Consider the following 22,511-nt stretch of genomic DNA (forward strand, 5'->3'; position numbering starts at 1 on the left):
AGCTAGACCAGGGCACAGTCCTGCGGGGAGACCCCCTGCCCATCCCCGGAGGCCTGGGCCCACGTGGGATGCGGGGAGAGGGGCACCTCTCCGGGGCCAAGGGTCCCAAGAACCCAAGGCTGGGGATACCCCTAAGAGTGAACGAGGTCTGACGGATGGGAGGCTCCCGGCTGGCGGCCGGGTCGGGTCTGGGGTCAGCCGAGGCCTGGCGCGTGACCCGAGTCCGGGCGGCGGGGCCTTGCGGCCGGGCGGGGCGGGGCCGGGTCACCGGGGGCAGCCGCGCGCCCCGCCCCGGGGGAGTGTCCCGCCAGCGCGCAGCCACCTTAAGGGCCGGGCTGGGCGGGGCGGCCGGGGCGGAGGCTGGCGGAGGAGCTGCCGGCGCGGGATCCGACTTAGGATCCGAGTCGGGATTCGAGTCGGGGTCCGATCGCACCGGCGCGGGAGGCATGGCGTCGTCCGGGCCGGCGCAGCTGGTGCTGCTGTTGCTCGTGCTGCCGGCGAGCGCGGCGCGGGCCGGCCTCCACTTCCTCCCGGGCCGCGGCTGCTACCGGCCCCTGCGGGGGGACCAGCTCACCCAGCTGGGGCGCAGGTCGGGGCGGCTGTGGGGGGGGTGGGGGAGGGGCTGCTCATCTCCCGGGCCTTCGCGCCCTCTCCCGCCTGGGGGACCCTGCCGCCTCCTTGGGGTGCCAGGAGCCAGGACGCCCAGGCTCGCTTGACCTCTGAGGGTCAGGGCCAGCCCCGTTGCTTTGGGGGCGCGCTCTTTCACATTTGCGGGGTTGGACGAGGCGCACCGGTGCAGGAGGCAGGCCAGCCTCGCCGCCCTGGCATTTGGGGCATTGCTGGCGGAGCGGTCTGGTTCCTGCACTGGGGGGGGGGGTGGGGGGGCCGGTGTGTGCCCTGCCCACTTCAGATTCTGAGCGGGCAGGGGCGTCTCCTGGCTGAGATGGCCCGCTCCCGCTCGCTCTCAGTTTGGGGAGGGGAGAGGGCGCTGGGGAAGGTGCCTGCGCGCCGGACCCCCAGGGGCCCCAGTGCTGATTCCGGTGGTGGTGGTCTGTTCCCAGGACATACCCCCGGCCTCACGAGTACCTGTCCCCATCGGATCTGCCCAAGAGCTGGGACTGGCGCAACGTGAATGGGGTCAACTACGCCAGTGTCACCAGGAACCAGCACATCCCCCAGTACTGTGGCTCCTGCTGGGCCCACGGCAGCACCAGTGCCATGGCGGGTAGGTCGGGGACTGCGGCCCCTCTTGACTGTGGGCCAGGAGGGCCCGTCCAGCTGCCTTCTTTGTCAGTACCGGCAGCTGCAGCCCAGGGTCCCGGGGGCCCGCAGTTCTGTGCCAGGACTCAGCCTGGCATGGGGCGGTGTCTGCGTCAGGCCTAGGGGAGCGGACCCGGGGCCTGTGGATGCCCGGCAGTCACAGGACTGAAGACCTGTGACAAACGGCTCCCTGGAGCCTTATCTGTCCCGAAGCTTGTGACCTGGGCTCTTGGGGATCAAACCACAAACTCACCGAACCCCTTGCTGGTGTTTGGGTATGCGGAAGTGAAGCTGCTTTTCAGCGTAGTTAATATTTGAAATGAATGCCTGCCCTGGGCTTGGAACATTGAGCAAGGCTGGCCGTTTTCTCATCTGGGCCTTAGCCGCCTGGCTGCAGCGAGGGCGGGAAACCTCGAGGCCGGGGTTGGGGGGCGGGGGGAATCCGAAGTCAGAGCCGCTCTAGAAGGCTGCTGGGCCTGCCTTGGTAGGGGAGGGAGGGGGACTTCACACCAGCCTGGGCCTTCATTCAGCTCGGGGTTCCGGGAGCCTGCAGTCATGCCGGAATCTTTCGAACTCCTGCCCTGTGGCATTGTGTTAAGCCAATGTGTGGCTACCATCCCTGGCCTACGCTCGATGTCTCATCCCATTTAAGCCTCCTGGCTGCCCTGTGATTGCTCCCACTTTGCAGATGAGGAAACTGAGGCTCCTGGCAGGGAGGTCAGGAGACTAGGCCTTCGTGGGAGTGACAGCCAGGAGCAGAGCCCGGAAGCTGGGCTGTCTTTAGGATGAGGAGTAGGGGTGGCGTCTGGACCCCAGGGCCAGCCAGCTGTACTGGGTGCATCTGGCAGGGTCTCGTGGTGGCCCTGCCCCATCTCTCCTGGGGGCTGGGTTGTACTTCTGACCCTTCAGGAAGGAGGAGGGCGGGGGCGGGTAGGCTGAGCCCCATTTTATTTTGTTTTATTTTATTAAAAAATTTTGTTTTGGCTGCACCCCGCGGCTTGCAGGATCTTAGTTCCCCAACCAGGGGTTGAACCCCGGCCCACAGCAGTGAACACGCCGAGTCCTAATCACTGGGCCACCAGGGAACTCCCTGAGCCCCATTTTAGGGTGTAGGAGCTCTTCTGGGCAGCTGGGGAGGCCCCTGACTGGGAAGGAGATGGACAGGGCCCCTGGAGAAGAGGCTTAACCACTGGAGCCGCTGGGAGACTTCAGGGCCCCACAGGCGGGCAGGCGGGCAGGCAGGCAGGCAGGCAGGGTGTGGGTGGGCCTCGAGCCAGAGGCTCAGGGCAAAGGCCTGGCAGGAATGGCGCACTCCCTGGCCTGGAGGAACTGAGAGGGCCTTTGTGGCAGGGGCCTAAGGGTGGGTGGGGGAAGCTGAGAAGGTCACCAGGGGCCCTACCCCCAGGGGGAGGGGCCAGGCAGAAGCCTGAGGGATCTTAGGGAGGGAGTCACATGCCAAGATTTGCATCTGTAGAGGAGTGCGGGGCCTGGAGGGGATGGCGTGTCCCTGTTCACGGGTCAGCCCTCCACTTGCTGGAGTGGAGTCTCCTGGGCAGATGACTGCTTCTCCCCTCTTGCTCTCCAACCGCTAACGGCCTCCATAGCAGCAGGCATCCTCTTCCTCTTTCACTGAGAAAACAGCCCCCAGAAGGGGACTTCCACGGTGCCCGGCCCAGCTGCCGCCTACTGCAGCCGGTCATAGCTCGCCTTCCCTCCCGTCCCCGGGCGTCCAGCGTCTGAGCCCCTGGACGAAGCCATCCCTGCCGATGCTCAGACCTGGCCATCGCTGAACCCCACCCCGTCTCCAGCCGCCACCCCACTTCTGGGCTCCTGGAGGGGCCTGCAGTCCCCACTTCCTCCCTGCCAACCCGACCCCCTCCAGTCGCCTGCCAGCTCCTCGCCAAGGTCACCGGCACGGGGCCGCCAGGGGCAGGTCTGGTGGTTGCCCCCGGGCCTCGCCCTGCCCGGTTGTGCTTGATCACCCCCTCCCCGAAATGTTTTCCTCGGCTTTAGCCACAGGCCCCCGATCTCTGCCTCACCGGCCCCTCCTTCACCCCCGTCACCGGCTCCTCATCCCCCTGCTTAACTTCTGGACCTTGGGATCCCCAGGACCCTGCACCTGGACTCGGCCTTCACGTCCCCCCGCGGGACACCTCAAACCTCAGGTGTTCCTCCTTTCTGCCACCACCCTCACCCCCAAACCGGTCCTTCCCCGGCCTCCCTGATCGCTCCAGGAGAATGCCATCCCTCCCTCACTCAGGCCCAGGCCCAGAGGCACGCCGCCGGCCTCCTGCTTCTCACCCTCAGACCATCGGGCCGCAGGACTGGACTCTACCTTCAAAGCACCGCTGCGGAGCTGCCCCACCTGTCCGCCTGTTGCTCCCCTGGTGGAGCAGCTCAGACCCAGGCCGGGCCCTTTTCTGTTCTGCTTGAAACCCTCCAAAGTTTCAGGCAGATAAAACAAAACCCTGACTCGCCCGCAGAGCCTGTGTAAGCTGGCTCCCTGTTCCGTGTTGGGACCCAGTTTGGACACCAAGAGCTGAAGAACGGGGCGGGGTACCCTCAGGCGGGAGGGGTTATTGGGTGAAGCGGTGTCAGCTGGAGGGTCAGCAAGGCCGGGGAGGAGGCTTGAGCGCCCAGGGCAACGCCGGCGGGAGGCTGCTGAGAAGGAGCTTGGGGAGACCTGCGGGCGGGTGGGGGGGCGGAGGGCGGGGCTGACCCGCACAAGGGGGTCCGCAGAGGGCTGTCCGCGGAAGAGCACCGGGGGGGTGCGTCCAGGGGCGCTGGGGGAAGGGCTGGGGCGCGTGCTGGTGACTGGCCGTGGGTTCCAGAAGGCCTGGGGCTGGTCACATGGCCGGATGTAGAGCCCTGTGGGCCCAAGGGCCTAGGAGGTGACCCCAGGGGTGTAGGGGGCCTGGGGATGCAGGAGGGAAGGAAGGGGGCGCCTGGAGGGGGCTGCTAGTGGGTGGAGGGCCTGGCCGCTTGCTCGCCGTCATCAGGGAAGGAACAGGCGCAGCTGCGGTGAGTTCTGACCCGGAGTTCTGACCTGGAGGGGGGAACTCGGGATGCGGCCACGAGGTGGGTGGCTGCGGGATCGTCGCTCCGGCAGAGTGGAAAGCGAGGTGGCGGCCCGTGGTAGTGTTGGCTGCAGGGCCCCGCAGGATGCTGTCTGTGCCGGGAAAGGGGGGCAAGGCGCGGGGGGCCGTGGCTGCCCTCAGCCGTCCCCAGCTGCCCCGTGGGGCGTGTGGGCCCAGGCGCGTGGGGAGTGAGAGTGGGGTCGCCGACCAGCCGCTAGTCTGGCTCCCCAGTGCCCTCGGGGATCTACCAGCCTTCAGGCAGGACACGCCCGGCCCTGCCTGGATGGCACTTGTAGTGGGGGGAGGGTGGGCATCGGTGCCAGGAAGGGCCCGGGAGGCCTCTCTGGAGAGCAGGGACCCCAGGGAGGAGGGGAGGGCCCTCCAGAGAGGGATGCGTGGCCCCCGGGGCGGCAGGCAGTGGGCTGGGTGCTGACCAGCATGGGTGTTGCCCCCGCAGACCGGATCAACATCAAGAGGAAGGGAGCGTGGCCCTCCGTACTGCTGTCCGTGCAGCACGTGATCGACTGCGGCAACGCCGGCTCGTGCGAGGGGGGCAACGACCTGCCGGTGTGGGAGTACGCCCACCGGCACGGCATCCCCGATGAGACCTGTAACAACTACCAGGCCAAGGACCAAGGTAGGGCCTGCTCATCCCCCAGATGCACGTGCACACGCACGCACACACGCGCACACACACTCTGCCCTCTTCCCAGTGCACGTGTGGCCGGGGCCCTGGGGGAGGGCGGGATGGAGCTGGGAGCCCGCCGTGTGCCTCGTGGGGCGGGGGGACGGGAAAGTTGGGGCCTGGCCTCCTTGGTGGGAAGACCAACAGAAAAGGACTTGGGACGGGGGTCTCCAGCCTGCGTGCCCTGCGGCCAGGCCAGGCCCTGGTGTTTGGGTTCTGACACGTTGGCATTTTGGTGGCTTCATGGCCCTTTGTAAGGGGAACGCTCATCAAGGGAAGAGTGTTTTCCAGGAGCCGGGTATGGTGAGCAGGCAGGAAGCAGGCGGGCCCGGCCTGGTTCGAGACCCTGGTCCCGGCCGCCTGCATCTGGGTGGATTTGGAGCTGAGGGCGCTCCACGGACCAGCGGATGCAAGCTGGCCTGGGGCCCTGGAGTCGGCACGGTCCTTTCAGGCTGCTCCCCTTGGAAACCCAAGGAAAGAAAAAGTCCAAACCCTAACCCCACAGTGGGTAGTTTTAAGTCAACTGTCTGAGCTCCCTCGTAACCAGAGCAGAGAGCTGAGACCAACTCAAAAGGCCTTTTGAGACAGGAGCGGGGAGGACGGCGGTGTGTGGGGGGAACCCGGGGGGCTTTTCTGCCCCCTCTTCCATCTGTAAAAGGTGTGCTCAGGCCCCTGTACCTTCTGAAGGCGCCATCCCACGCCCACAGGCTGCCCCCACCTTGCCTCCCAGGCCGTATTGCCCAGCCAGAAAGCATCTTCCCAAACTGGTCCAGTGAGTTGTTGAAGTGATAGATGCAGCAGGGGTCAGAGAACCAAGGAGAGGTGTCCAGGATGAAGGGGAGCAAGGAGGGCCCCCGAGGGCTCAGAATCGGGAACCAGGTGGTCCTCGGAGCCCTGATCCGCCCAGAACTGGTCTTGTCTGTCCTCGGCCAGGCCCCTCCAGCCCACCTAGTACAACAGGGCCAGATGGAACTCATCGGCACCTGATTGTTTGCAATAAGTAGTCCTGTCTTTTTTTTTTTTTCTTTGGCTGTGTTGGGTCTTCGTTGCTGCGCACGGGCTTTCTCTAGTTGCAGCGAGCGGGGGCTACTCTTCGTTGCGGTGCGTGGGCTTCTCATTGCAGTGGCTTCTCTTGTTGTGGAGCACGGGCTCTAGGGCGTGCGGGCTTCAGTAGTTGTGGTGCACATGGGCTCAGTAGCTGTGGCGTGCAGGCTCAGTAGTTGTGGCTCACGGGCTCTAGAGCGCAGGCTCAGTAGTTGTGGCACACGGGCTTAGTTGCTCCGTGGCATGCGGGATCTTCCCGGACCAGGGATCGAACCCGTATCCCCTGCACTGACAGGCGGATTCTTAACCACTGCGCCACCAGGCAAGTCCCAGTAGTCCTGTCTTTGTATTAGCAAATGTGGCCACAGATCCACCTTTTTTCAGGTTGTCCTGGGCATTTGGTATCCAAGGGACAAATTAAACCAACAGTTTAATCCTCAAGGAGTTTCATGTCTTGGGGGAGGAGTCTGGATAGATACAAAACTATAACAGAAATAGGTAACGTGAAAGCAGTAAAAAGTGGTGCCGTGGGCCGAGGCAGGATGGACGAGGTGAGAAGTCATGCTGTCTAGGGCCCAGGAAGGACGCAGGAGACGGTGTGGAGTCTTCCAGATCTAATAGCTGCACTGTTTTTTGAGGCCTAATTATTGATACCTCCTCAGACCGAAATAATAAGAAAATGCTTATTTTTTCCCCAAACGTGTCGGCCTATTCACTAGCCAACAATACAATCTTATTAAAAGTGAATAATTTAATTACACTCTATTCTCAGCTGTATTGTGCAGAGGCCTTTCTCCTGGCTTTAAAGGAAAAGTGGAGCTTTTGAGCACCTACTATGTGCTAATTAACATTTCTTTCCACTGAGGCCTGGGGAAAGGCTTTTTATAACTGCTGCAGCTGAAAGAAGAGGGTAATTAAACACCTGAGGGCAAGAAGATTTCCATTATTAGCTGATGGATGGAGCGTTCAGTTAGAAAAGTGGAGATTGGGTCTGGGCGTTCAGTTAGAAAAGTGGAGATTGGGTCTGGGCGTGCTTCTTTGTTCACGGGTTAACGAGGAAATGGCCTCACGCTGACTTTCCGTGCTGTCCCCAGAGTGCAACAAGTTTAACCAGTGTGGAACATGCACTGAATTCAGAGAGTGCCATGTCATCAAGAACTACACCCTCTGGAAAGTTGGCGACTACGGCTCCCTCTCCGGGAGGGAGAAGATGATGGCAGAAATCTATGCGAAGGGCCCCATCAGGTGAGGAGCTTTGAGACCCCCCTGCCCGCGGAGGGCGTGCACGCTTCCAGTAAACGGGACCCGGGTGATTTTCACCCTTTCCTTCTGGCCAACTTTACCCACAAGGCTGGAGACACAGCTGCCACGTGAGTTTTCTCAAAAGTAAAGCTCAATAGCCCGTGTGCCCCTCGTGGGATTATTGTGAGGGAAGGACACAGCCATGGACAGCTCCCAGAGTGTAGCCAGCGCTCTGGGGCGGCTGGGCTGGTACAGCTTCGGTAGGGAGGACGCAAGTGAGTAACAGAAGTTTGGGCAGAAGCATCAGGTGTGCGTTATCTGAGTTGGATCTACAGGGCTCTTCCTAACGATGGTCAACGATGGCCATTGAAAGCGCTCATTCTTTCCCTGCTTGCTCTCAGCTGCGGTATAATGGCAACGGATAAGATGTCTAACTACACCGGTGGCATCTATGCTGAATACCACGACAGGGCCTACATAAACCACATAGTTTCCGTGGCCGGCTGGGGTGTCAGCCATGGGACGGAGTACTGGATCGTCCGGAATTCGTGGGGCGAACCATGGGTAAGACATTTGCACTGCGACTCCTCTCACTCGGATGGTTCTGGGGGTTTTGTAGCTGAGAACTGCGGCCCTGAGCAGAGGGGCTTCAGGCTCCAGACACGTGGGGTGAGGTCCGTCTGCGCTGCGCGGGGGCCGTCCCCGTCCTGCGCATCGCAGCATGTTTAGCAGCATCCCCGGCCCCTACCCACTAGGTGCCAGATGCCCCTCCCCGCCCCCCAGCTGTGACAACCAAAAACGTCTGCGGACGTTGACAAATGTCTCCGGAGGGGGATGGGGGCTGAGAAGTGCTGCTTTAGAAGTTTCCATTTAGCTAGCTTTTATTCCTTTACAGCCATCTCCTTCTTTTTCTTGCCATACTTTCGGCTCTCCTAAATAATGCTGTGGCGTTTCTTCAAAAATACTTTTTGAGTTGAGTCAAAAACCCAGGGGAATTAAATTAACTGCCAGAATTTTCATTTCTAAGACCTAGTATTAACCATTAACAGCTGAAGACACAAATTCATTGTTATTGAAATCAGGGAAGGTGATTTGTGTCGAAGTGATGAAATGTCAGTATTTTTTATTAAACGACTATAAATGGGGATATTAATAGGTAGTCGAGTCATCTGGTCTAAAGAGTTGATCAACATTTTAGTTACATTAATTAGCTCTCGGCATACAGGCCCATGTACCCCTCGTGTTGAATGTTAACCAAGTCAGATATTTCACAAAAGCTATTTCCGAACAGGGGTCCCAGGAAAGGGAAGGGGCAGCCGAGCGGGTGGCTGGGACGCTGCAGGCCCCCCGAGCCTGAGGCTGAGTGAGGAGGGGAGGGGGTCAGTCTACGCAGAGCGCAGACAGGATCTGAGCTGACGCACGGTCCCACTCCTCACAGGGTGAGCGAGGCTGGATGCGCATAGTGACCAGCGCCTACAGAGGTGGCAAGGGTGCCGACTACAACCTTGCCGTCGAGGAGAACTGCACATTTGGGGACCCCATCGTTTAAGGCGGACGTCTCCAGAGGAGCGGCTCTTAAATGATCGCATGAGCCGTAACCAGAGGGGATCCCACCTTCACGGGCACTGGTGTGGTACTGCCGTGGTTTGAAGGAACTGGGGCTTGACAGTCACATACGTGACGGCCGGTGACGGCCCTGGGCGCCGAGGAGGGACGGCCGACGCGATGCCGCACGGGCTGAAAGCGTTCCCGGGGGGGGAGTCGCGGAGGGGACGACCCAGCACCCACACAGGACCGCTTCCTGCCGGGAGGACGGCAGCGCACCATCTACCTGCAGAAGAGTGATCCACCAGGCGGTGAATGACGTGACCTCCGTTTTCTTCAGTAAATGATTTGGCGACTGTGGTCTGTGATGTATTTAAGAGGTGGAACATTTCAGACTTGTCATCACCAGTTCCTCTGTCACCCTGAAATCAATGGTAGGGCCGAGGGGGGATGGCGATCTCAAGTTGCCCAAGGGATGAATAAAATGCACACTTCACACCAGAACTGAATCTGAGTGCTTTATTTACACACGAAAACAACATTAACACCGGGACCTACACCTTCCAACCGCAGAAGGGCTTTTTATTTGTTCTCAGAAAATGAAAGCAATTGCAATAATATGAACTAACCAGTGGAGCCTTGTGAGAAAACTTAAATCAACTTTGAAAATAGTTCATCTAAGAGTCTCAGTTTCTGAATTGCCATTGAAAATAGTTCATCTAAGAGTCTCAGTTTCTGAATTTCCACCACCCCTGGGGCCGACAGTTGGCTCCATCCCAAGAGGTAACGGGAACCTAGTTCCGCTACTGGGGGAAGCGAACACTGTAAACAGGACTCGGGGGCAGCCCTGGACTCACGAGAGGGGACCGTTGCTGACAGCCGTTACACTGCTAACATCTTCCTTTTTAACAAAGTTATCCGCCTCCTCCCACCAGAGCCCATTTCCAGGATGCTGACTGGGCCTCTTCAACGACAGCTTCTGGAAAGGGTTCTTCCACAGCGGGTCTCCTGGAACGTTCCGCTCCAGCTCTGGAGGATGCGCTGACTCAGTTCACCAAGATGAAGTTAGACTTGCAGTGAGCTTTAACAAACAGAAGGAAAACAGGCACTGGGTTAGAAACAGGAGGGAAACAATGTCACTGAAAACTGCAGCCAAGAGACGCTCACGCCAACCCTACCTATGAACTCTGTCACAGGGTCGTGTTCACCTTCTGTTTTAATGGTGCCGGCGATGCTGTCGTTCTCCAGGATAGGAAGGAAAAGCTGCACGAAGTCAGAGGTGTAGGGGGGCGCGATGACGTCGAGCACCTACGGGGAGCACAGCCTGTGAGCGGCTCCGACGACTAGTCAGACGGCAGCAGTGCGGCGAGACCCCTCCCCCAACCCCCGCCACCCTGCTTCCTGCCCACAATCTCCCACACTAAGACGCCCGGGGGTCAGGCAGGTAAAACACTGTTCCTGCAGGTAGGAGGTGCCTGGTAGACGGGTAACCGTGCCACTGTCATCACGTGACTATCCGAAGGCACGGCTCCCGGAGTTCGGTGCAGGATGACTACATCAAGCCCAGAAGGGCGCTGCCAGGGGACGCGGGAGCCGGCGCGCGCTGACCTCAGTCACAAAGTGGCGAATGAGGGAGATGTCGGTGTCCAGCTTCTCCAGACGCGTGCGGATGTAAGTGACCACGGGGAGCACGCAGCCGCGGCTCAGCAGGTGCACCGTCCTGTCCAGGAGGGTCTTCTTCAACTCGAGCTGCGCGGGCGGGGCGACGAGCTGAGACGGGGCCGCCTCCCCGCGGGGCCGCCCAGCCCGAGGGCCGCCCGCTCACCTGCTCCATCACGTCCAGCTGGGAGTGCTCCGTCTCGAAGAGCTTCACCAGCAGCTGCAGGACCTGGGGGTGGAGGAGCTGGTGGCAGGTGCTGATCTACAAAGAGGCCAAAGGGAGCCGCCCTGAGCGCCACGGCTGGGTCTCCGGGCTCCCCGTCGGCCCCAGAGAACCGCCACCAAAGACAGCTCGTGGCTGACGACGGCGGTCCCCAGCGCTCGGCCTGGGGCCGGTCAGCCTCTGTCCCATTCCTCATCCTTTCAGGGACGCTTGATAAAAACTGAGAGATCTGTGGAGTCAACGAAACTAGTTCCTTAGAAGGAAACTCCTCATTTAGAACAGAAATAACCAGCTCCAGAAGGACTGCCTTCTGAAGGCGTGGAGCGGACGGGCGGGAGCCTCGGGCCCGGAGCTGGGGGCCCGCAGCCCCTACCTCGTCCAGCAGCGCCAGGTGCACCGGGGTGTGGTCCGTCTGCAGCTGGAAGTACCTCGGCTCGGACACAGTCCAGTCCACCCACTTCAGCACGCCCATGGCCACCACCGGAAACCTGCAGGCAGACAAGGCAGAGCGCTTCCTTTAACCAAAGTTTACTACAGGGTAAACACCACCAACTCAACCCAGCGCATCAAGTCACTCTTCAGCGCGCTCTGCCAGGGAGACGCGACGAGTGAGAACAGGCTGACGGGACCAGCATCCTCTCAGACGCGCTGCTCGAGAGCCCGAATCCCACGCTCAGCTGACTGTGGACCAACCGTGCTGGTTTGAAAGGAAAAGACCATTCGTGCAACACTCCATGAGCTTGGGGGACTGGGCTGAAGCTTACTTTTACTTGGCAAACCCTTTCTTTGTCACTAGTACAAATTAACGGAAGAAGATTCAAATGCCTAAGAGGACACCCTGTGTGTAAGCTTTTCTAGTGAATGCTTATTTATATAATTGGCATGACGCACACCATTTCTATCTAGGCGATACTTTGTTGGTCTAACTTTTACTGTAAATAGAGCCTCTTCTTCAAATCAATTTTTGTAATTCTGGTTGGTCTTCCTTTTTCTTAGTCTAATTTGCAAACGGACTTCCGGCAAGTAAACACCTGAAAATTACTCATGCTGCTAGAACAGTTTAAAGTGCTCTCTCTGTATTTACACAAGAGAAAATAAATACGATGAATAAGTATCTCTGAACCTGTTATATGTTTTGAGCTTTTAATACGAAGCTCAAAGCACCCCCCCCCCACCCCGAGAGAATCAGGGTTAGAACCCCCACGCGCTCACCGTATACACTGGTAGAGGGTGCTCAGCTCGGCCACAAGCTCAGACGCCCCTTTGTTCTCATTGCAACACAAGTTGTGAACAGTCTCAACAGCTTTCGATGTTGACTTCAGCTCGTCTTTATTGATGCTGACTCGCTTGTTCTGAAAACACACGAACTCGGTGAATCCCGGCGGTGCCCGCGTCCTTGCAGTCGGGGTAACCTGGCCTCGGCCCTTCTCTCTGCAAACCCCCGTCCCTGTCTCTGAAGCGTCCCCGTCACACAGCGAGACCGTCCGCCAGGGAGACCGGCGTCTGTCGGTGGCTTAGGGAATCGGTTTCGTTTCTTTAGTCACACTTCAAATTACAGTTTAGATTAGTATGGTAGATGCTGTGCACCTTTCCTTGAGACATTTAGCACTTTGACTAATTTTATGCAGAAACACTAGAAAACACATTTCTGAGACTAGTTGGGCCCGTGATTCCCTGCAGCCAAAATTCCCAAATAACCCCAAAGAGAGGAGGTTTCCGGCTCCCTGAAAACGTCCACGAGCTCTCAGAGCCGACAGCACCTTCTTCCAGGTCTCCACCACACTCGCCGCATATGCCAAGATGTGGATGTACTTGTGCTTGTGGTCCTGGTTGATCCTGGCCCCTGGCTTGAAGAGTGACTGCATGAACAGGTCCAGGAAGGCTGGCACCCGGATCTGAAGAGAAACACACAAACACACTGAGAAGGAACACAGGAGCGAGACGGCAGGTGAGTCCACATGCACCCATGGCAGGAGGGCCCGCTCACGTCCACCGCTGCACGTGCCTCAGGGCTTGTGAGGGCCGAGGATGTGATGAGGAAGGACCAGGGAGAGGACAGAAACATTTCAAGAGGAATGTGCACTCGCTGACTTCAGAGAATTAAAAGGAACACCACCTTTCCAAAAGCATATACTTCCGATCGGCACTGAGAGTGTCCCATCTTAGGGTTAAAATGAAAAGCAACTCACGAGTTCAACAGGAGGCGGGTCCATGCTTGTAAACATCTTGAACAGGACTGTGATGTCGGCCGGATTCAGGGCTCCCTTGGACAACATAGCCCCAAGGGCCTGACACGCCCGGGGGTAGGAGGCAGCTGTGCCCAGTGCGAGCGTGATCTGACTGGCGTCATGGCCTCTTGATGAAAAAAAATCGTATATCCCATCACTGATGAGGTGGCTCCCTGTCCCGCCCTCTCCTTCCTTCTCTCTCCTTTTCCTTCCTTCCTTCCTTCCTTCCTTCCTATTTATGCTTTGACCTGTTGGGGTCCCTTTGTTTTTTCATATTTCTCTCATTCACTGGTACGTTTACTAACTGACCCATGAAAACAACGCTGAGAGCTAACTGGGAAAGAATGGTTCAGTACAGCTTGCAGGCTTCCTAAAAGGAACCACGCACTTTCTCAGTATCTTAAGACTCCATTAGTAGAAAATAAAGCTAATTAGAGCTAGTTTTGTTCTGTAAGATATGGACCACGATCTAACAATCAGACGACTGAAGAACTATTTCAGGACTGTGGCCATGTGCCATTGATGAATCCCAATATATTGGGAATTTAGGTTCATAAATACAGTTAGGTTCATAAATACAGTGAATTAAACGATGAGCAAATCGTTTACCAAATATTCATCGAAGCAAAACTTGACAAAGCAAGCTCTCTTCACATATTTAAAATCAGCCCGACTTTTTCAGCTCCACTGGATAAAAGCAAGTTTCCTATCTGTCAAAAACAGGAGGACCCAGAGGCTTCGGTTGTGGACACGGGGCAACGCGGCGGGGGCGAGAGGGAGCGGAGAGCCGGCCTCTCACCTCTCCTGGGCGAGGCGCTGGACCTCCTGTGCGATGCGGCGCACGGCCGAGCCCCCCTGCTCCTCCTGGGCCAGCACGGACATCAGGGCCTGCGCGAACAGATACGTGTGCTCCCCGTGACACACCATCTTCTGGAAGACGGCAGGGACAGAGAGTGTGGGGTTTCAGGACCACAGCAATGACAGAGGCAGACAGAAGAGTCCGACTCCGACAGGTGTGCACGGAAGTCCCCAGCTGGGAAGGCGCCCTGGGACCCAGACATTCTCCCCAGTAAAGAGCACGACCCCAGGCAAACGGCCTCCTCCTAAGCAGAGCCACATCGAGGGAAGCGCTTACAGCAAACTCAGGGAGATTCTTTTCGAGGTTTTCTTCCCCTCCGTCCAAAATCGTAGCTAGAGAGGTACGAAGCACTCTAGAAAACACCTCCAACTGCTGGCAGGCCGTGGACACGCTGGTGATCTCCCCCTGGTATCCTGCATCGGAAATAAGCTGCGACACGGAAGTCAGCCAAACCCGGCGCTGACGAGCCGTGGCCCCGCGCCCACAGGAAGGTGGCCGCTGGCCGAGCCGGGGGTGAGGAGGGGCCGGCACTGGTCGCGGGTCTCAAGCTTCTGCTCGGGTCCCCGCTTCACCACTAACTAGGCTGGTGGTCCCAGTCAAAGCCCCCACCCTCGGTGCTTCGTGTGTGAGACGGAGGAGACGGCCCAGGCGCTCTTGGAGGCTCCCCTCCGAACACAAGGCTGTGCCACGTTCCCGCCACACCCTACAACCCAGTCCACGTCGATCCCCAAACACACAAAGTCTACGCTTTTCTTTCTTGATGTTTATGACTTACTAAAGTGAAAGGACAAAAACCTTTACAAAAAAAGCACGTAGGATCTTTTCAAAGGACACAGACCAACAACCAACCAAGTCAAAATCACGCTCATTCATAAATACTTTCATCTTTTCTCGGACTCTAGGACTCTTCCTACCTTAACAGTGAAGTTCAGCATCAAACAGTCTGGGTGGGCTTCAGCCAGTTTGTAGAAAAGGTCTCTCCACGTGGTATGTGCAATCATTTGTTCAAGCCAAGCGGGGGTCTGACAACAAACAAACAGCAAGGTAAGAGGCCTGGCTTGAGCCTAAGTGAAGAGTACGTCGTGTCAGCAGGCACAGGAAGAGCCCCTGGGCTCCTAGCTTTGGCCGCGGTCCCCTACAGGAAGAAGCAGGCCCCGGGCTGCCGAGACCACTTGGTGGCCGGGCGGCCGAGCCAGAGCCCCGAACGCCCCCGCAGCGTGTGGAAGCTCCAGCCCCTCACGAGAGGGCGCTGAAAGGCGCTTCCTGGGGCGTCGGAGGCCGACTCGTGGTGCGTGGGCTGCACGCCCTCAGCAGAGAGAGGCAGGCGGTCTCGTCCGTCACCACATGCAGCGGCCACGAAAATGTGTCCCCTGCTCTCTGGCTGTGCGACTGATGGACCCGGGGCGGCCCCGAGTCCACCTCACACCCAGCGCCCGGTGCTCTGAGCGCGCGAGATCTCCCTGCCCCGAGTAGAGCGTTTAACAGGACATTCGGACTCTACGCAAGTTCGGTCTCACCCTGATTTCAGCCCCCGACTCTTATGTGACTGACACAACGCGCCACCCTCCACCGTGCAGGTGGAATCAGCAAAAGACTCTAGGAGCTGGAATTTAAAAAGGGAAAAAGGTTCCTCACCTCTCCTTCTTCAGTAAAGATAGAATCTGCTTTGCGGGGGTCGAAATGTTTGATCAATAAACTCTTCAGATGATTTTCCACAGTTTCCTGAACCTGCACTGGTTCAACACCTGAAAGAAAATGAAAGCCACGAGATAGAAAATGGCAATCTCTCAATTCACTGTGTTATTTTAGAAAAAGTAGACAGATCAAAAGTTTACATGCAAATCAAATATCACAGAACTGCTTCTGACCACTTAGGATCTGGGGCCTCTTATAAAAATTAATATTACTCATATTCGATGGTAAGACCCAAAAAGGAGTCCAGGGCAAAACACACAAGGATGCTTGTTTACGTGGAAAGGACAGTGACATCTTCGAAGCCTCGCTAGGAACAAGGACAAATTGCCAAAATGGAAAAACATCCCCCCCTCCCCCATGGAAGAACAAAGCAGATGCCAGCCAAGGGGCACACACATGTGTGATCACCGTGACAGCAGGGAGTCAACTCGTTTCCGGGCAGCACCTACTCCACGATGTCATCTGTACTCAGCACAGAGGATTTACAGTAAGGCTCGACTTGGATCACATTAGCTAAAAGCCATAATCATGCCCAGTCCTAAATTATCCATCATTTCTGCTTGCTATAACAGACCTCTTAAAAATGACACACTGAACATACACTGTATAATCCTCTACTTCTACAACATGGTGGGGAAAACAGCTCAATGAGAATCACATTTGCAGGTTATCTGTAAACCTCAATTATTGAATCAAAGATAAAAATCAAGCCGATGAAAATGGGTAAGAAGTTCAGTTTTTACTGACAGAGGTCTTAAAAACCAGGAAAACAAACAAACAAACAAAAAGAACCAGGAAAACAAAGAAGGCCTTTCCAATTTATCAGCATGATAATGACCCAGCAGTCTACTGTAAAGGTCGGGGTGGGGAAGAGCCAGGACCCGGCCCCCCACAGAGCACCTGTCTGAATGAGCCACTCGGCCAGCAGGTTGACAGTCTGGGCCACAGCAGTGTAGTTCTCTGACAAGAGCTGGATAACGTTCTCTGGAGACCCTCCCGCCTGAAAATACCTAGAAAAGAGTAACAAACAAGCTGTGACACTCAAATGGACGTAGACGGGCATGGGGATGGACAGCCACGGCAGGGTGAGGAGGAAGACAGGTTATTCAGGCTTTTACAGTGGGGGGACCCCTAGAGGCCTTCCATTCCCGTACCACATACTTCTGAATTTCACGTATCAAATTTCACATATCATCTTTTGAGTCTATTACACAACTTTCTCCTCCCAGTGCAAACAACCTTTCTCACATACCTCTTTAGAGTGTTAAAGATGGAGGGTTCCATTATATAATCCCGGGTAGAAAATTTATGTAGGCATTCTTGCTGGACCTCGGCATCATCTTCTCCCTCTCCATAATCATCCTCCTGCTGTTGGCAAAAAGAGCCAGGCTATTCTTCATTACTACAAATATCCTGCAATCTCACCTTAAACCCGTGTAACGCTGTCCATGTCAAAAGTGTTCCACCTGGTTGAGAATCTGCCTGCCAATGCAGGGGACACGGGTTCGAGCCCTGGTCTGGGAAGATCCCACATGCCGCAGAGCAACTGGGCCCGTGAGCCACAACTACTGAGCCTGCGCGTCTGGAGCCTGTGCTCTGCAACAAGAGAGGCCGCGATAGTGAGAGGCCCGCGCACTGCGATGAAGAGTGGCCCCCCCGGGCTTCCCTGGTGGTGCAGTGGTTAAGAATCCGCCTGCCAATGCAAGGGACACGGGTTAGAGCCCTGGTCCGGGAAGCTTCCACATGCCGCGGAGCAACTAAGCCCGTGCGCCACAACTACTGAGCCTGCGCTCTAGAGCCCGCAGGCGACAACTACTGAGCCTGCGTGCCACAACTACTGAAGCCCATGCTCCACAACAAGAGAAGCCACCGCAACGAGAAACCCACGCACCGCAATGAAGAGTAGCCCCCACTTGCCGCAACTAGAGAAAGCCCACGCACAGCAACAAAGACCCAATGCAGCCAAAACTTAATTAATTTTTTTAAAAAAAGTTCAACGTATGTCATTTCATTTGACTTTCACGACAATCTCACGAAGAACGCTGGACAAGTAATGAGTGGCTAAGAAAACGGAATCCAGAATCATACCAAGTGAGATTGTATCGCGACTCCATGCTGGCGAACTTGTGTATGCGGTCATACAAGTTACCGCATCTCATACAAGACACCTCACCTGGGCATCCATTCCTCTTCTACTGAACAAAGACAACAATAGGACCTACTCCCATTTGGCTGCTGTGAGGATTCCAGGAGCTAATTTTTGGAAGAGCCAAGCACAGCACCTGACATTCAGTATGAGTTCAGTAGATGTTAGCTACTATTATTGTCTTCACTATTACTATTTCATATGTGCCATGCATGGAAGGTTTTCCAACAGACTGAAGAAGCGATTCTTGAAGGCACAAGCCATCCATTTGCTGTCAGAAAGTGACGCTCACTGGCTTGCCTCAAATCAGCAGGCCTGCCTGGATACCAGTCCCTGTTCTACATGGCAGCGACCTTAGGCAAGTCGCTGAATCTAAGGGCAAAACAGGATGATGATGTGATGACAATGGACTGAATGACCCCAAGGCCTGTCCAGCTTTAACGCTGTTACCAACAAGCAGATGCTTTTTGAACGCTCACACTATGCTGGGCACTATACTCCTCACCAGGAAACCTAAGAAACTGTAAGACAAGAGGTGGCTTTTTCTGCTGAAGGAGTTTACAAACTAGTAACTGCCCCTAACATGATGGGGTAAGAGCTAGGCCAGAGATCAGCAAACTATGGCCCAGGGCCAAATCCATCCTCCTTTTGTCTTTGTAAATAAAGCTTTATTGGAACACAGCCACACAGCCCCCTTTTTAAAAACATATTGTCTGTGCCTGCTTCCCCCCTATAAAATGGGCAGAGTGGAGCTGTGACAGAGACCTGCAGAGCCAACAATATTTACTATCTGGCCCTTTCCAGAAAAGCGTGCCCACCCCTGATCCAGACTTACATCCTGAAAGCAGTGCTCTGGCAGCAGAAGGAACACGATTCCTTCACTATGGGGACTGGGGAGTCTTCTCTCAGACCTTATTTGAGTGGGAGCCTCGAGCAAGACTTCTGAAGGAAGGCCAGCCTTTGCCCCAAGAGGGATCCTTGGGTGTCTGGATTCTCGGGCTTCTACCCTGGGCACTCATCTTTTCCACTACATCTTCTCCTGGGTCATGCCACTTCCCTGCTCATAAATCTAGAATTTAGCCTAGATCTCTCTCTCTCTCAAGCTCTAGACTCAAGTATTCAACTGTCTATTCTCACTTCCATTCACATGTCCCACTAGTACAGCAAACTCATTAGATTCCAAACTGACCTCCTCTTTTCCCTCTAAACAGATCTGCTTCCTACAACCCATGTTTTCGTAAAGGACTCCATCATCTCTACCTGTTACCTTAAACTCACAAACCTAGAAGAGGTCTTCAATTTCTGCTCCCACATCCTGTCCAAAGACCCATCAGTTCTCTCTCCCACATGTCTAACCAACTTGGCCCTTCCTTCCCTCTTTCCCTCCGCCCTTCCTTATTTTGGGCACGCTCGCAGTAGCAATGGTCCCCCAGTGGCGTGGTCTCATTCCTTCCTCTCAGTCACCTTTCACACTGATGCCGCCATGACCTTAATAAGCCACAAATCTGATGTCTCTTTCTTGCTTAAAGTTTCCTATCTCCCTCAGAAAAGACATCCAGACTCCAGCAGGACTTCAACCTTCCACTCGCTTGCCTGCCCAGTGTCATCCCTCGGCACTCCCCACTGGCAAGCCGCAGCCGGACTAAGCTATCTGCATTTCAGTACCCCTTAGCTTCTGTCGTCTGGCCTGAATGTCACAGCAGCCTCCTTACACGTCTTCCTGCCTCCCCCAAATCCACCCACCATGGGGTTAAGTGAACAGAATTTGGGTCACAGAAATTGATCTTCCACTGTCTCAAAATCCAGCTCGTGCCACCCTTCCTGTCACCTTTCTTGACTTTCTCTCTATCCTCCATGAAGTCAGAGTTAGAATGAACGTGAAATGAGCATCTAGCCCACCCCTCTCATCAGTGAGAGCCTATCAGGGTCAGTGGGCCAAATCGGGATCATGCTTCAAGTTCCCCAAACGTGAGACTCCCCAGCCTCCTGTCTGTGGGCGTCTAGGCCTGGCTCTGCCATCCCTAACTGCTTAAGCAAAGGCGAACAACTGGAGTGCTCAGTTTATCAAATGAAGGCACTGGAGTAGACGGCCCTTAGATATGCCCTAGTTGTAACGCGCTGTGACCGGAAGGCTTTGGTGGTCCGGCGGTTTGCTGGAGTGCAGATGGAGACAAAGGACCTAAGTGGGATCCCCATTCCTTCCTGTATGAGTTTCATGACCTTGGGCAGGTCACTAGGTCCTCCCGTCTCACTTTCTTCATTTACAAAATGAGCAGAGTTAACACCCAACTCAGTATCTTGAGCGTGGAATGAGGTAATGCATGAAAGCACCTAGCCAGCACAGATTTTCAATTCGCTAAATCCGACTCTGTCTCTCCACTCTAAGCCTCCAACACCCTGGAATGATCCAACACGTGAACCTTAGAGTGTCACTCCCTGCCCCCAACTCTTGAACAAGTCATGCTTTTCAGCAGCTCTCAAAGGCCCTTCAGAACCCACTGCTTCCACCAGGCAACTAACCACACAGGCCTCCTTTCAGCTCCTGGAACACAGCGCCCACCTTTGCATCCCTGTACCCCGGCTTCAATGCCCTCAGTGCCCCGCCAGCCCCTCTCAACGGGGCACGCCCCGCTCCAGGCTTTCTTCCTTCAAAATACCACTTCAGTATGTCCCCGAAACACCTAACCTTGACTCTTGTTAAAAGGCAGGTTCCTAGGCTCCCCTCCAGACCAACTCCTCCCAGTCCCCAGGGGAGGGGCCTGGGAAGCTGGGTTTCACACATCACTTCGGGTGGGTCTTCAGATGAGAATCAGGTTGGGGTCCCCTGGCCGAGCGAGAGCGCCGAGTTCCGACTGTGCAACCCCTGGCTTCAGGGGAGAAGGTTCTGAGCCTCCCTCAGCTTCCACAGCAAACCTTTGAAGGTCAAGGATGGACGATCCTTTTCCTCCTCACTCAGGCCAAGGACTGATTACATCAGCCAGAGCACCCAAGAGTATGGTTTACAAACAGTAAAGCACATGTGGGAAAGTCCAAAGTTCCACTTTTCCCCCTCATGATGCTGAGTTGGATTGTTTTAAAGATTATGAGTACTTTTCACACTGTGTGTGAAATGCCCAATCCTCCACCTTCGAGGTGGTGTCTGACCCTCCCGGGGGGGCTACGAAGTCCCAGGACCCGGCCCCGAGGCCGCCCCAGGGTGGTCGGAAGGTCAGCTCGGGTTACGACTGGGGGGCGGTGCCCCTGCGGCCGGAGCCCGTCACTGGGGGCGACCGGGTCCTCGCCCCGCATCCCCGTCCCGTGCCCCCCGAGAGGCCGCGCGCCCGGGGGGTGGTCGCGCGGCGGGAGGGGGCGGGGCGGGCTGTGCTTGGACCACGCGGCGGGGGCGGGGCCGGCCCGCCGGCGACGGAGACCAACAGTCCTCGTCGGGGGCGGCCGGTACCCCCCTCACCTGGCCGCCGTCCGCCTCGTCGCCCCACTCGGCCGCGCTCCCGAAGTAGTCCTCGTCCATGATGGCGCCCGGCACGGCCCCCGCCATCCTCTCGCGCGAGCGCGCGCGCGAGCACGGCGCATGCGCATGGCGGACCGGTGAGCGCACGCGCGGCTCCGCGGCCCCGCCCCCTGCGGACGCGCGCCTCATCCCAGGCGGGAAGCGCAGGGCCGGGGCGGAGGGGCGGGGCCGGCGCGGAGGGGTGGGGCGCAGAGGGCAGCCTACACGCGGCAGAGGGAACCACCCGTACTGATCCAGGAGCGCAACCTGTTTGGGCCCCAGGGATATTGGATCGGGGTGGAAGTTTGGAACGTGTCCTGGCTTCCGGTCCCAGCTCCGGGTCTTTTTCACTGGGAATTTTGGTCCTCTGAGCATCAGTTTCCTCATCTGACACCTGGGCACAAGGGCAGGGCCAACTTATTGGGCACGGGGTTTATGATATCACTTATATGTGGAATCTAAAATAATGATACAAATGAACTTATTTACAAAAAAAAATAGACTCACAGAAATGGAAAACAAACTTATGGTTACCAAAAGCGAAGGGGGAGGAATAAATTAGGAGTTGGGATTAACAGATACACACCACTGTATATAAAATAGATAACCAACAAGGACCTACTGTACAGCACAGGGAACTGTATTCAATATCTTGTAATAACCTATAATGGAAAAGAATCTGAAAAAGTATATATATATTCTGGATCTGAAAAAGAATATGTATGTATATACAGGTATAGATATATAGATCACAGCCACCACGTACAGAGGGCTCATCAGCACTGTGCTTTCATGCATCCCTTCTTTCCTCATCTGACTACTGCTTATTGCGTGTCCCTAAGTGCCTGGCACTATGCTACTCCTGGAGCTCATTGGTGAACAAATCGGACATCACCGTCGCCCTGGGGGAGCCTGTATTCACCTGAGGGAACAAACAAATGAGACAATAACAGAGCGTGACAAGTGCTGGTTGGTATTCTGTGATAATAGGAGATCCCAACTTTGGCAATCTCTAAGAAACTTATATTTGAGCTGAGAGTCATATGGCAAAAGGAGCGAAGCAAGCTGGACCAAGGAGAGAACACTAGGAGAGCAGAGCTGCCAGACAGAGGCTGGTCGTGTGTCCTTGGAACCCAAAGGCCGCTGAGACTGGCACCTGGCAGGCCAGCGAGAAGCCTGGATGAAGTGGGAGAGGTAGGCTCGGGCAGATGGTGGTGGGGAGTTGGGTTTTTCACTGAGGACTCTTTGGAAAGATGTAATGCATTAACGTATGTAGAGCACCAAGCGTGGAGCTTGCACACAATAGGTGCTCAGTAAGTATTAGTCATTATGATGAGGATGAGGGAACTTGGAGTTGGGAA

The 22,511-nt window shown here is 56.2% G+C and overlaps 2 protein-coding genes across 6 annotated transcripts; one reads left to right on the forward strand and one right to left on the reverse strand.

Moving 5' to 3' along the window:
* Nucleotides 1-337: 337 nt before the first annotated feature.
* CTSZ (cathepsin Z) lies at nucleotides 338-9,357 on the forward strand. The gene is made up of 6 exons (XM_061209947.1): nucleotides 338-589; nucleotides 1,062-1,225; nucleotides 4,795-4,974; nucleotides 7,161-7,311; nucleotides 7,710-7,872; nucleotides 8,747-9,357. Exons 1-6 carry the CDS (start codon nucleotides 447-449, stop codon nucleotides 8,855-8,857), a joined length of 912 nt encoding a protein of 303 aa, XP_061065930.1. The 5' UTR covers nucleotides 338-446; the 3' UTR covers nucleotides 8,858-9,357.
* Nucleotide 9,358: 1 nt separating this feature from the next.
* On the reverse strand, nucleotides 9,359-21,220 carry NELFCD (negative elongation factor complex member C/D). 5 transcript variants are annotated; one of them, XM_061209944.1, is made up of 15 exons: nucleotides 21,112-21,220; nucleotides 16,770-16,885; nucleotides 16,418-16,527; nucleotides 15,458-15,567; nucleotides 14,737-14,844; nucleotides 14,099-14,251; nucleotides 13,763-13,893; nucleotides 12,925-13,090; nucleotides 12,496-12,630; nucleotides 11,948-12,087; nucleotides 11,109-11,223; nucleotides 10,679-10,774; nucleotides 10,462-10,602; nucleotides 10,032-10,161; nucleotides 9,359-9,934 (listed from the first exon to the last, which is right to left on the reverse strand). In XM_061209944.1, the coding sequence occupies exons 1-15, from the start codon at nucleotides 21,196-21,198 to the stop codon at nucleotides 9,900-9,902; spliced, it is 1,773 nt and encodes a 590-aa protein (XP_061065927.1). In that variant the 5' UTR covers nucleotides 21,199-21,220; the 3' UTR covers nucleotides 9,359-9,899. The 5 variants fall into 5 exon arrangements, with proteins under 5 accessions (XP_061065927.1, XP_061065928.1, XP_061065929.1 ...); XM_061209945.1 differs by having other exon boundaries at nucleotides 16,770-16,882; nucleotides 21,112-21,216; XM_061209946.1 differs by lacking the exon at nucleotides 21,112-21,220 and adding an exon at nucleotides 20,350-20,554 and having other exon boundaries at nucleotides 13,763-13,851; nucleotides 16,770-16,882.
* Between the last annotated feature and the right edge of the window lie 1,291 nt (nucleotides 21,221-22,511).

This window comes from Eubalaena glacialis, chromosome 13 (assembly GCF_028564815.1).
Source record: "Eubalaena glacialis isolate mEubGla1 chromosome 13, mEubGla1.1.hap2.+ XY, whole genome shotgun sequence".
In the NCBI taxonomy this organism is placed as follows: domain Eukaryota; kingdom Metazoa; phylum Chordata; class Mammalia; order Artiodactyla; family Balaenidae; genus Eubalaena; species Eubalaena glacialis.